The 12,633-nt window shown below is 38.2% G+C and overlaps 1 protein-coding gene across 2 annotated transcripts; it reads right to left on the reverse strand.

Annotated features, from left to right (window-relative positions):
* Positions 1-638: 638 nt before the first annotated feature.
* Positions 639-12,629, reverse strand: TDO2 (tryptophan 2,3-dioxygenase). 2 transcript variants are annotated; one of them, XM_081021397.1, is made up of 12 exons: positions 12,498-12,629; positions 11,633-11,738; positions 8,949-9,039; positions 8,179-8,249; positions 7,429-7,556; positions 5,831-6,017; positions 5,588-5,695; positions 4,771-4,882; positions 4,601-4,658; positions 3,379-3,458; positions 2,206-2,296; positions 639-1,258 (listed from the first exon to the last, which is right to left on the reverse strand). In XM_081021397.1, exons 1-12 carry the CDS (start codon positions 12,533-12,535, stop codon positions 1,105-1,107), a joined length of 1,224 nt encoding a protein of 407 aa, XP_080877523.1. In that variant the 5' UTR covers positions 12,536-12,629; the 3' UTR covers positions 639-1,104. The 2 variants fall into 2 exon arrangements, with proteins under 2 accessions (XP_080877523.1, XP_080877524.1); XM_081021398.1 differs by lacking the exon at positions 12,498-12,629 and adding an exon at positions 12,251-12,387.
* Positions 12,630-12,633: the final 4 nt, after the last annotated feature.

The following is a 12,633-nucleotide window of genomic DNA, read 5'->3' on the forward strand; positions in this document are numbered from 1 at the left end:
TCTTTGCTTATCCATTGAATATTGGCAATCTGACTTCTCTTTTAATTGTCAGGTGTTCCCTTCTCTTTGGTTCTACACTGGATTCACATGCACAAATGAATAGTATTTTGAAATGCTTAAAATTAACATTTGATCACAAAATGCCAGTACTTCCAAGCACTTAGGAAAAACTGTGGTGGCTTAGCAATCAATTTGGATTAAAACATGAATAAAAGTTACCTGAGTTGAACATTAGACATTTCTAATTTTTATAATAAAGAATCATGAAAAAAATCACGGTTTCTTATTTGTATCTACAATTATAAAGGCTGGCATCCTTTTTTTTTTTTTTTTAGTCACTTATAATTGGAGAAGGATGAAATTCAGCTGTGATTGCTTCATAATATATGCCAAGCATTATGTACAAAATGATGTTGTGTCTTCCTAAGCCAAGTCAAATATTAGCTCAATTCCGCAGTAAGGAGTCCTGGAGTCTCTCATAGCATTACTCTATTACCTTAATAACATAATGTGGAATTGATTGTCTCTATGCAGTATAGAAGATCAATGTGGTAAGTGGTACTACATGTTATTATCACTGAAAAGAGGATTATATAGATTTTGCTACCTTATTGCTTCAGTTACTCGATACTACAGGGTAGATTTTTATTTTTATTTTATTTACAATTATTTCTATGCCATCTCCCAAGGCATGTCACATTAAAACATTATCTTCACAATCACAAAACCCAATAGTACAACCAAAATACATGTTTAAGCAAAAGCCCCAATGAGTGCAGTAGGGCTTCCTCCGAAGTAAATGGGTATAGGATGGCAGCCTAAAATAGTTATCTGAGCAAGCTTAGCAAATCAGACAGAACATTGTTAAACAGGAACGACAACAACAGTTCAAACCATTAAAATAAATGGATCTGAGTTGTTTGCCTCATCATCTCTAAATTTTATTTATAAATTGTGGAGCTGATTATTGTGCTTTAGATGCTATAGTACATTGCACATAAATAGATATAGATTTCTATATTGTTACATACTGTATGCATAAAGTATAATGTTAAAGGACCGAGCTTCATTCAGTTATTTACAAGGAATCGACATGGAAGATTTTCAGTCTGAATCATCACTGCTGAAGTAGGAACTGTCACAATATTCTGCTGTGTAAAGGAACTTGTGAACAGTAGGGTTCATCCTGGGGATCCAGTGACGAGGCACCAAATATGTTGAAAGGTTGAACAAATCAACAAACACTTTATATCGGTCACTGCCAAGGAAAAAGAAATACATTCATATTTTTAAAGGGGGGAATGGTATTCCATATTATTTGACATATATTATATGTCATGATGGAGTGTGCTTTTGACACAGATAGTCCTGTTATCAGGAGTTTTCATGTTATACCGGCCTCCAACACTAAAGTGGTCAACTAGGGCCATGACAGTGCTATGATCTTATGCTACAAATTCTGCAGTGCCAACAACATGTCTCCTGTAGTGGTGGGTCCCCTTTAAAGTCCGCTGTGGCCTGATTCAAGCAGCTGCATGGATTGCAGTATGAAATGTAACCAGATGAACTTATGATAAGCCAGAGGAAAATTAGGGTAATTTTGACCGCAAGAGCAACCACACCAGTGTAGCTACTTATGAACACCATCTTTATGTAGCCACATTTTTCACATTCCTGCATTCATGGCTGGCAGGGAACATCCTTGTCCTAGCTTATAGCAGCCTTCCCCAATCCAGCACCTTCTAGATATTTTGGATCACATCCTCACAAGTGTTGGCTGGGGCAGGTGAGAGTTGCGGTCCAAGCGATGTGGAAGGTACCAGATTTGACAAGACTGGTTTATAGCAATGAATTTACTACACTAATTAAAGATACCTTTGTTTGTCCTGAACCTGCTACCAGTCACTTTCACTGGATGGGGGGAAAATTCTAGTGTTTTGAAATAGGGAAATAAACTTATTTCTCCATCTTTACTCTCCCTGTAAACTGTTAAAATCATATTTGTTAGTAGCAGTGTCATCTTTTTTTATTTAAAAGAAAACCCTCAGACACAAATTTTGAAACAGTGTTAAAGCAAATATGTTCTGTGTTAAAAGAATGACTTTCTTCTTTCTTTTTTCATATCATCGTATTTTGACTTGTCCGTGCGCGTTGCCATTTATGAAACATGACTATAAAGTGGAACTCTATTTCCTATAGACTCACCTCACAGTTGAGCGTAAATATTGATATCCTGAGGATCCTCCAGTCCCAGCCTTGCTGCCAATCATTCTGTGCACCATACACACATGGTTATCTAAATAGATGAACTTTTTTTTTAGTGCATATCTCATTAAAAAGGCTATCGTATTACAACTGGAATGGCCCTTTAAAAAGTTATATAATGCATAGCTTGGCTTCTCTGTATTGCAAATTTGAGTGTCTTTACATTAACGTATTTCACCCAACGATATAATTAAATAATATCAGCACAGATCATGCTTTGCAATACCTGCCTATTCAGAGGTAAGTCCCACGGAGGTAAGCAGGTATAGGATTGCATCTTTAGAGTTTTTAAAGTGTCTTGTCTAAGGCAGTTCAGTATCATATTTCAGATGAGGCTGAAACTGAATGGCCTGCTGAATGTGATTTCATGGGAAAGACAAGATTTGAATTGGGAGACTTCCTGATGTGTAAGCTCAATGTTTTGCCACTGTGCATCTAGTTATAAGGCAATTTTTTTTCAGTTAACTAGTTCAGGTAAAAAGGAAGAAGATAGGGGTGAATATTTTTCTAATAGACAAGGCAGATCCCCGAATAGACAAGGTAGATCTAATAGAAAGGATAGATCCCCAAATACCAAGTAGAAAACTGCAGATACGTACTTACTGAGAGACAAAGGATCTGTCTGCAGTATTTGTTCACCATGAGTCAGTGGTGCACATATTTCAGGAATCTGCAATGCATCTTTGTTCTCAATCCTACCACGCCACAACAGTGTTAGTTTGTGGTCTGTGTGCAAAGCTGCCAGGTGTCATCCACATGTAACAGCAGGGAGTAGGTAGTTATGTGATTCCCCATGTTTTGCAGGACAAGCATGAATTAATTAGCCACACATTTCATCAGTCAGTTCTCTGTACAACCTCTTGGGGTTTCAGTACTGTTATAGTAGCAATGTGAGTTGCTACTGGGGGGGGGGGCGCAGGGGTATGCATACCCCTAAACATTTTGTGAATCTTTGTACTTTTGTCCATTTACTATATTTATTTTTCCTGATTTGAACTATAAAATTGTATTTTCATGAGTCAAAATGAGAGTATCCCTAAACATTTTTTTTGGGGGGGGGAGTCCTGTGTGTTAGTGTGTTGTGGCGGTCATAGCACAGGAGAGAAAACTTACATCTCCATTTAGTCATCAGCACATCGATATCCATCAGAGAAGTGAGGAGCTGAAAAGGAACCTGAAAACGAGGCTCCTCTCTTAAGGAGGTGGGGAGGACAGAGGAAAAACTCATTAATGTACTAAAATTATCATTTTTTACTGTATGCATCAAAGGAAAAGGCACTTTGGTAAATACATGCTATGCTATATTTTATACTAAACTTTGCAAAATTAGTTTAATGGCCTGCTATGGTTGAAATGTGCTATTTCAAAAACAGCAGTAAATTGATAACAAAGATAACATTCGTAATTGGAGTCTCACAAGATTATATGGTTCCTGCTTCTGTTCTTTCTACTGACATATATATGAGTTAAGAGGAGCTGGAGAGGGGAGTTTCATGCAGATGGTTCCATAAGCGTAAAGGCACAATTGTTTATTGACTCTAGATCACGTGGCATTCAGCGGCTAAATTATAAACAGCTTCCACACAAGATAGAAAGATGGGCAGTGCATTCCTGTGCATGTTTTCTGAGAAGTAAATCCCACTGTGTTCAGTGAGGTTTACTCCCTAGGAAGTATACTTAGGGCACAGTTCTATGATCCCTTGGAGGATGTTTGAAAAGGCAGACTTGCCTCTTCCACACCCCAGCTTTAAGAACGCTTAGCCTTACACTTTATTTACCAATAGTAATTGAAACATAATGTGAAATCCTAGAATGTTTCATTCTGAAATCCAAGCCCCTTCCCAACCTTCTACAATTCACCCAGGCAAAGTCTGCAGGGGGCATCTACTTGCAAAAATCCAAATACAGTCGTACCTTGGTTGTGCCTTGCAACTCAAACATTTTGGCTCCTGAACTCCGCAAACCCAGAAGTGAGTGTTCTGGTTTGCAAACGTTCTTTGGAACCCGAACATCTGACGCGGCTTCCGATTGAGTGCAAGAAGCTCCTGCAGCCAATCAGAAGCTGTGCCTTAGTTTTCAAATGTTTTCGGAAGTTGAATGGACTTCCAGAACAGATTTTGTTCGAGAACCAAGGTATGACTGTACTAAGAATATTTCGATCTCAAAACCAGCAACCACACTTGGGAAAGACAGCAGGAAAGTGGTTTTTAAAAAAAGTTTTTATAAAAAAAACACTCTGAGGAAGAAAACAAGATTGCTAGTGGGAGAGATTTTACAGGGATGAGTCACCCTTTAAGAGAGAGATTTTACAGGGATGAGTCACCCTTTAATGTACCTGTAGAAGTAGATCATTAGAGCTCCTTTCATTGCTTTGTAAGACAGCCGTCTTTCACCTGCAAATTGTAATGCATGTTAAATAATATATCAGTTTTATTACAGCTTAGTTCCATCTGGTATGCTAGAAACTGGCAATTCACATCTGCACACTCTAATGAGCCTACCTACCTTTACTAAGGAGATGTTCGTGGCGTTTTTCATCAAACAATGAAATGAGCACTTCTTTTTGTTTCTGAAGTTCTGCCAGTTGATCTTCTTTTTCCTCCAAGTCTTGTTTGGCCTTTTGAAGTCACATCAATTATTTATTTTAAAAACATACTAAAAGCTTCACTTTTTCGTTGATTTGCATAAAATGGAATATGTCATAAGTTCCATAATTTTCCTTAAGAACTCTGTTATGCTGACCCAAGATGCACTCAACGTCATCCAATCAGTCTCAGCTTTCTTCATGAACTCTCATTCTCGGTCTTCCTCATCCTCGTGAATAGGGAACAAAACATGCACCCACCTGCTAATTCTTCCATTAACTTATTTACAATTATTTTTCATACATGAATATTAAATCTCTGTTTAATATCCCATGGGGCAACATGGGAATTAGACTTCTGATAACAAATTCAGTGACTGGACTTGAGAGAGCCTTAACTGTCATGAGAGAACAAAACTGTCATGGCTCCTAATTGTGTGTGTGTGTGTGTGTGTGTGTGTGTGTGTCCACAAGGTAATACCTTTGTGTATGCATCACCACATGATCCACATGATAATACAAGCATAAATGATTCCTTATAGCTTGTGTGATTTTCAGCTATGTTAGAACCATATATTCTCACATAGAAAAAATGGATCACACAGGCATGCTTATATTTCCCTTCCTCCAAAATGCACGGAGAATTGTTCATACAGATGGGCTCTCTCATGGAACTGTACCCAGGAAGTTCTCTTGCAACATACAGGCATGGATGGGTCTGTGACAAATTATGTTTACCTGCACCATTGCAAATTCTTCTTCCAGTCCCTTCAGTACATTCACTTCAAATTTCCCCCAGAAATTAAATCCTTCTGGTTCAAGTCCTGGCGTTCTCTCCAACCATGCCTTGCAAAACAAAATAGAAAGACTTATGGAAATGTGTGGGCTTAAAAATAGCACAATGTTTACATTTGAATGTAACAATTCCTATTGGGATAGGGACTGCTTTATTGATACCCCCCCCCCCCAGCAAACTCTTACTTCCACTAGCTGCAATAGAGTTGGCTCCTGTTCAGATTTAAGCAATAATTCGTTCTCTTTTCCCTTGAAGTTATCCCGATAATGTCTTCTGTTATATGGGACTCTCAGACTTTGAGGGACACCAATCTTGTTCTCCAGCAGTCGAAACTGTAAGCTCTGAAATCCTGAAGCTGGACTCAAATAATCTCTTTGAGGATAGATTAAAAAAAATACAATTGAGAATAGATTGTAAAAACACATTTTCATTTTACCTGTAAGCCACCTTGAGTCCATCAGGGGGAAAGGCAGGGTATAATAAATCTAGTAGAAGTAGTAGTAGTAATAGACAAATAGTGTTAATAGACACTTTTTAGCAACTCAGTCCCACAGTCCAAATGTATTTCTATGTTTGATTGCAAATTTATTAAAAACAATGAGATATTCAATGCAGGAAGCTGCCATCAGCATTTTAGTGCAAATTTCTCCTAATTATACATATTTTCATGTAATTTTGCATAACATTCACATTTTTACATAGCAAGTGGCCTAATATAACACATTTTTGTATGCTTTTTTTTGCTAACATGTGCTTTTATATGAACACATTACTAAAAAGAACACATTGCTAAAAAGTATATGAATTTTGTCTGCAAAATGGCACTGCAAAATTCTGAAAAGTGCAAATTTCAAAGGATGGCTGTGTTTCAGTTCACATATTGTTTTGGAAAGTGCAAACTAGGGAAGTTTTCCTCTAAATGCAAACAGAATCAAATTTCTACCTCATTGCTACTTCCTGATCAGGATTGCCCCCTTCCAAAAACCTGTAATTAGGGGAGGAAATTGCAACTCAAAACAGAGTTGCCTGCTACATACCAAGTGAATTTCAAGTTTGGCACTGAGCATAAGTACATGAAATTATTGCACATTTGTCTCTTGATTACCCTGCACTTCTCTCCCTTTTGTCTGCTGTTTACTCTGTGTTGGATTTTAAATTATAAGTTTCTGGTGCAGAGGCTTGCCTTCTTATGCTTCATAAAGTGTCTCAGACAGTGATGGTACAACGATGGAATTTGCTCCCGCAAGAGGTAGTGATGGCCACCCACTTGGATGGTTTTAAAAGAGGATTAGATAAATTCATGGAAGATAAGGCTATCCATGGCTGCTTGTCAAAGCAGTATGCCTCTTCATACCAGTTGCTGGGAACCACATGGGCCATATGGCCGTGTGAGAACAGACTGCTGGAGTTGATAAGCCCTTGGCTTTATCCAGCAGGTCTCCAACGTTCACAATGATCACAATAATAATGGAGTGTTGTCCAGCTTCTTAGCTAAATCCCAAAGTATAACCACTTATCTGTTGGCAGTGTGAACATTAAAATAATTGAATGCTTCCCTTGAGCTATGAGACGGGCGACCTAGGGTTGCCATATTTTGAAGAGAGAGAAAAAAGAGGGCACATTTGCCAACTTCTACTTTTAACTATGGATCGCTATCACGACTCTACCCATGAAAAATAGGACAAGTCAGGAAAAAGAGGGCATTTGGCAACCCTGTGAGATGCTCAATTACTTGTGAACACAGCTAAGCATGAGAAATCAAATAATCAAATACAGTGTTTACCTGAAATCAAAGAAGTCCAGGGCAGTCATTGTTTCCAGAACAGAAAATTGTTCCACAAGTAGTTTAAGGATCATTGTTATCCTGTTCATTCGAGTGACAACCTTAAGCATGTTTCTCTCATCTCTCACCTTAGTAGAAAAAGACATCATTATCATGACTCAACTGGCAAGGGAGAGCAGGGCCTCTATAGGTTATTCTAATTAGGGCTGTGTCACCCGGATATGTTTTAATCACCTGAGTCTTAATTTGAATGATAGCCCAATCAATTGAATCTGCATATGAGGAAACAAAACAATTGTTCTTAAGGGGGGGGTGCACACTTTCTTTTTGTTTAGATGATGCATGAATGTGTCACACTAAGGATCATCATAAACTCTGTTTGGGATTTCTCTGTTTGCCCTGCACTTCCCACTGGCATATCCCTTCTGCTGTCCATGCTTTTGGGAAGATACAGGCAGACAAACAAATGCATGTAAACTGTCCTTGTGAACAGGAACCTTAGGGCTTCAACTGATGGAGCCTCTACATGTTTTCAGGCTGTCCTGCTGCAGATATTCTCCCAAATAAATACACAAATATCATTGGGGAAGGAGCAAGAGTGGTTAGAGCCTTTTCTCCTTCCTCCCATGAATAGGTCTTTAGAATAAGATGCCTGAACAGGGGTTGAATTTAAAATATTCAGTGATTATTTGGTGAAAAATAGAAATAAGAGGGTTTTTTCATTAGATATCTTATATATCTCTTACTTACGTGACCATTTTGAAAAATCACTCGAACTGAATCCAGTTCCCACAGAATCTGCTTGAACCACAGTTCATAAGCTGAAATCAAAAGGCACTGTTTTTGGTTTCGCTTCTTTGGGACATTGACAATCAGTTAAGCTGAAATATCAGAGGTTGATCATCACCATATCTATTATGAAATTGTCATATGGAAAAGTTTCTATCATTACTTAAAGGTAGAATCCGTAAATAAAATGCTTATACATACTGCCTCCAGTTTTTTCTGGCCTCAAGTATCCTTCTTAGTTGCCTTATCTGGCCCCTCTCTGCCCTTCCACTTCAATGACTTTTGCAGCCATAAGGCAGTTTAACAGGATGGCCTCCGGGTAGTTAGCAAAAGGCCCCTGAATTGGCCCTCATATGCGTCTAGAGTAAAATATATGTGTGTCCAATGTCTAGAGCATATATATTTCACTTAATGATGTTTTTTCAAAACATCAACCAATCAAGCAGCTTTCCTTGATACTCATCTAAAATAGTTTGGTACCAAGACATCTAGGAAATTCTCCCCCAAACTGAATCATGTTCCACCACATCTTTCCCATCAAAATTTAAAAATGGAGCAAGGTTTCTGAGGAATGGATAATAGATGTCCATGTGCTCTCATTGTAGTCATGTATTAATATTCATTAATAACTCTGACCAATATAATAAATATGACAATAATTTCATCATCAGATAGTCCAGTGGGGCTGCCTGAACAGCATTTGCTAGGCTCCATTTCTTCTGAAAGGTTACCTTGATGGGTCACAATAAACAGATGCTCATCGTGGATTTTGTTCCCCTTCTTTTCACTCTGAAGCTCCTGAGCATTCAGTATTTTGTCCAGCTTTAAAAGTAAGACATTGAAATAGTATAATTAATTCTCACAAAACTTTTCTCGGTTTGGCTTAAAAAAAATATTGAACAATCAAAATGAATAACTTTTAAGTTCAGAACTGTGTTGAAGCTTCACAGATTCCCCCCGCCCCCACCGCTGCCCCCCCCAAATAAGAGTAATATCCAAATGAGTCATACTCATTGGTTTGGTTTGGGGGATAAATTTGATTTGGTTTGCATTTAAAGCTGAATCTAGCAAATTTGCACTTTCCAAAATAATATGATAACCAAAGGGCAGCCATCCTTTGAAATTCATACATATCCGAATTTGGTGATGCAGTTCTCCAATAATAATAATAATAATAATAATAATAATAATAATTTATTATTTATACCCCACCCATCTGGCTGGGCCTCCCTAGCCACTCTGGGCGGCTTCCATAGAAACCAAAAATACAGTAACCAAAGAATGTTTGCAAAAATGCACGTATTACAGTAAAGTGTGCATAAAATGAATCTGTTAGTGAAAATCACATACAAAAATGCAATTTAAGGAGAAGCCACTTCCCAAAATGTGTGCATTAGTCAAAACTGCATTCAAAAATATATGTGTTAATAATTCTGGGATCTGTACTTCGTTAAGGGTGCTGAGAATTGGTAGGAGACCCCTATTCTGTTCACAGAGCTACAATTCTCAGAGTTCTCTGTGAGGAGGGATGGACTGTTAAACCACTTTGAGCACTGTAACTCCATGAGGAGGGAGAACAGAGGTCTCCTAACAACTCTCAGCACCCTTAGGAAAGTCCCAGAATTATTTGGGCAAAGCCATAACTATTTAAAGTGGTATCAGAGCACTTTAAATGTATAGGGTGAATGTGGCCACATGTGTCAGAAACCAGAAGGAACTGGAAAACAACATTAGTTGTTTTGCTTTTGTAGCTTTTGTTGTTCTTGTCTGAGATGTCATTCCCCAAAGCTGTTTTGATTCAGTACTGTCCATTACAGTCTATACTGAATAACAGCAGCTCTCCAGGGTCTTATTTCCTCAGCCCTGCCTGCAAATGCTACTGAGTTAATGTTTTCATAGGGCTTTGTTTTGTAAGCCATCTTTAAGCACTTGTCAAAAGGTTGCTCTTAAACCCTGCAAATAAATGAGAAGAAGGACAATTGTTTGAATTATCTGTTGATACCGTTGTCTGGCAGCTGTCTACCTAGGCCTGGCCGGTTGCTCTTTAATAGAAAGGATAAATGGTCACAAATATGCCCTAGGTCATATGACGTTGAAGAAAACTGAGCCACTGGTCCATTTAACCTGGTATTATCACTCTGATTGGCAAGTGCTTGCCAGAGTCTCAGGAAAAGGGCTTTTCCATCACCTCATCCTTTTAACTGGAGGTGCTGGAAATTGAACAGGGGACCTTTCACATGTAACACTAACACTAAGCAATGCCCCTTGAAAGAGAAATGTTATAAATATCAACAAGCCCATAAGTGAGCACTTTAAGCTTGGGGAAAAGTCTATTTCTCATCACTGAGACAGGAATTGGGGGGGGGGGGGGACTAAACCGATAAGATTAACATTGAGGTATTCAGAAAACCCTGATTGTCTGTGGTAGCCAGGCATACAGACACACAAATTTGGCCCATGATGACTTATTGTCAGGCAGGATTAGTGGCCTATGCAGGCTTTTGTAATGTAATGTAAAATTATCATCTGACTTCTGCCAAATAAAGCATCTCAGCTGACACAGAGTAACAGAACTGCTAGTACTAACAACACCTTCAACTCTTAAAAACCATTTTCTATATTCAGATCCCACTCTCAAAAACAAAAAAGTGAAATAGAGTTAAACTTTTAGAAAGCATAGCTAAGTGAAAACCATTATAATTTAAAAACTTTTAATTATCTATTATTATAGCTGCATTTGCAATTGTTTACTGGCAATTGTTATCATTCTTACTAATTTTTTAAAATTTTGGTACTGCAATTTGTTTGTTTGTTTGCAAAGGGCATTCTGATCACCCCCACCCCGGCAAAATTCACAGAAAATTAGAAATGCCTGGGGAAAACAATTTTCCGAACCCAAAGTTAGAATACATAAAGGCTGCAATCCTATACCCACTGATGTGGAAGTAAGGGCTTACCGACACCTCCGTTTGCTTTTCCTTTTCCCCCTGGGAATCCAATTTTTTAACGCTGAATTGGCAGTTGTGTTTTCCATGGATTGCTGTTTGTTCTGATTTTGCGCCAAAGAGTGGGTTTTCCAGGGGGAAGTGGCGGGGTAAAGGCAAAACCGCTCAGACCCATGCCTAGAAAGTGTGGGTCAAGCGGGAAACAGTTCAGGCCCAATTTTTTTAGGCATGGGTCAAGCAGAAGTGTGGAAGAGCCCTAATTGCCAATGAACTTGGTGGAACTTGCTTCTGAGTAGATATGTATATGAATGTGCTGTTAAATACCTCACTATTATGAAGGATATATTAGCTACCATAGAAGATGTGGGTAATTATTTTGCATAGCCACAAATGTTCAGTATGTTTGCAATTGACTATTTGCAAAAGGTCCAGCTGTCATTGCTGAAGCTGCGCCACTAAGTCACACTTACCTGCAGATAGTCTCCATAGATGAGGCCACCTTTGCTAGCTTTGTTTAGCCCTTCTTGTGATTTGTCGCCTTCCTCATCCTCCAGTGACAGCTTCTTAAAATTAAATCTAGGAATAAACAACAGACATTCCTAATACCAGTAAAAGTGATATTGAGTGTATACAGTCTAAAGATCACTTACAGAAAGTATTCAATGTTAGCAAGAGTAACATAGTTCAGATCATTCAAATGTGCCCTAGAGTGATTACATATATTCATATTATATATACTAATGGAAGTGACCAAAGTGACTTGTTTTGACATTATAATGGTTCACGTTTTTAACATAGCTGAAAAATACTGATTCAGCAGTTCCATCTTTTCATGTAAAAAGCAATATAAAATATGCCACATCAATTGCTAAGATCCCAAAAAGTAGCTTCTTGTGATTTGTTTAAAAAATATACCCTTTTAGAAGTTGATTATCTACCCATTAGGCAGTATTTTATTCTTTCTTTTTGTCCTCTTAAAGTTTGGTCATTCATAACATACCCTCCAACGTTCCTCAGAAAACAGGAACATTCTGTTCTGTGCCTATCTAAATTACTTCCTTATTCTTTAAAGAGAGAAATGTACTTACTGGTATTTGTTCTCCCAAAATGGACACCCACTCATGACTCCAGAATCTAATAACACACTGAGTCAGAATCACCTGGAGGTAAAATATATTGACATTTCCTAAATGCTAGCAGAACCGTTTTTGTGTAACCTGATCCCATGATTTAAGCCAATCCCCCTATTCAATAGCCATTCCTCTTGTCATTCAGCTACAATCATATAGTATATCCTGAAACAAACTCCATGAAATATTTGTTTTGTCGACTGACCTTGGTTCAACCCAAAGAAGAACTGAAGAAATGGTCATAAAGGTCAAGGGGTCACAGTGAGCAACTTGTGCTGCAGTTGCACCCAACTGATCATTTTCAGCCACGCACAAAGTTTGAAATCAAAGTTGAGTGAAAT

This window comes from Podarcis pityusensis (genome assembly GCF_964106645.2).
Source record: "Podarcis pityusensis genome assembly, chromosome: 9".
Taxonomy (NCBI): Eukaryota; Metazoa; Chordata; class Lepidosauria; order Squamata; family Lacertidae; genus Podarcis; species Podarcis pityusensis.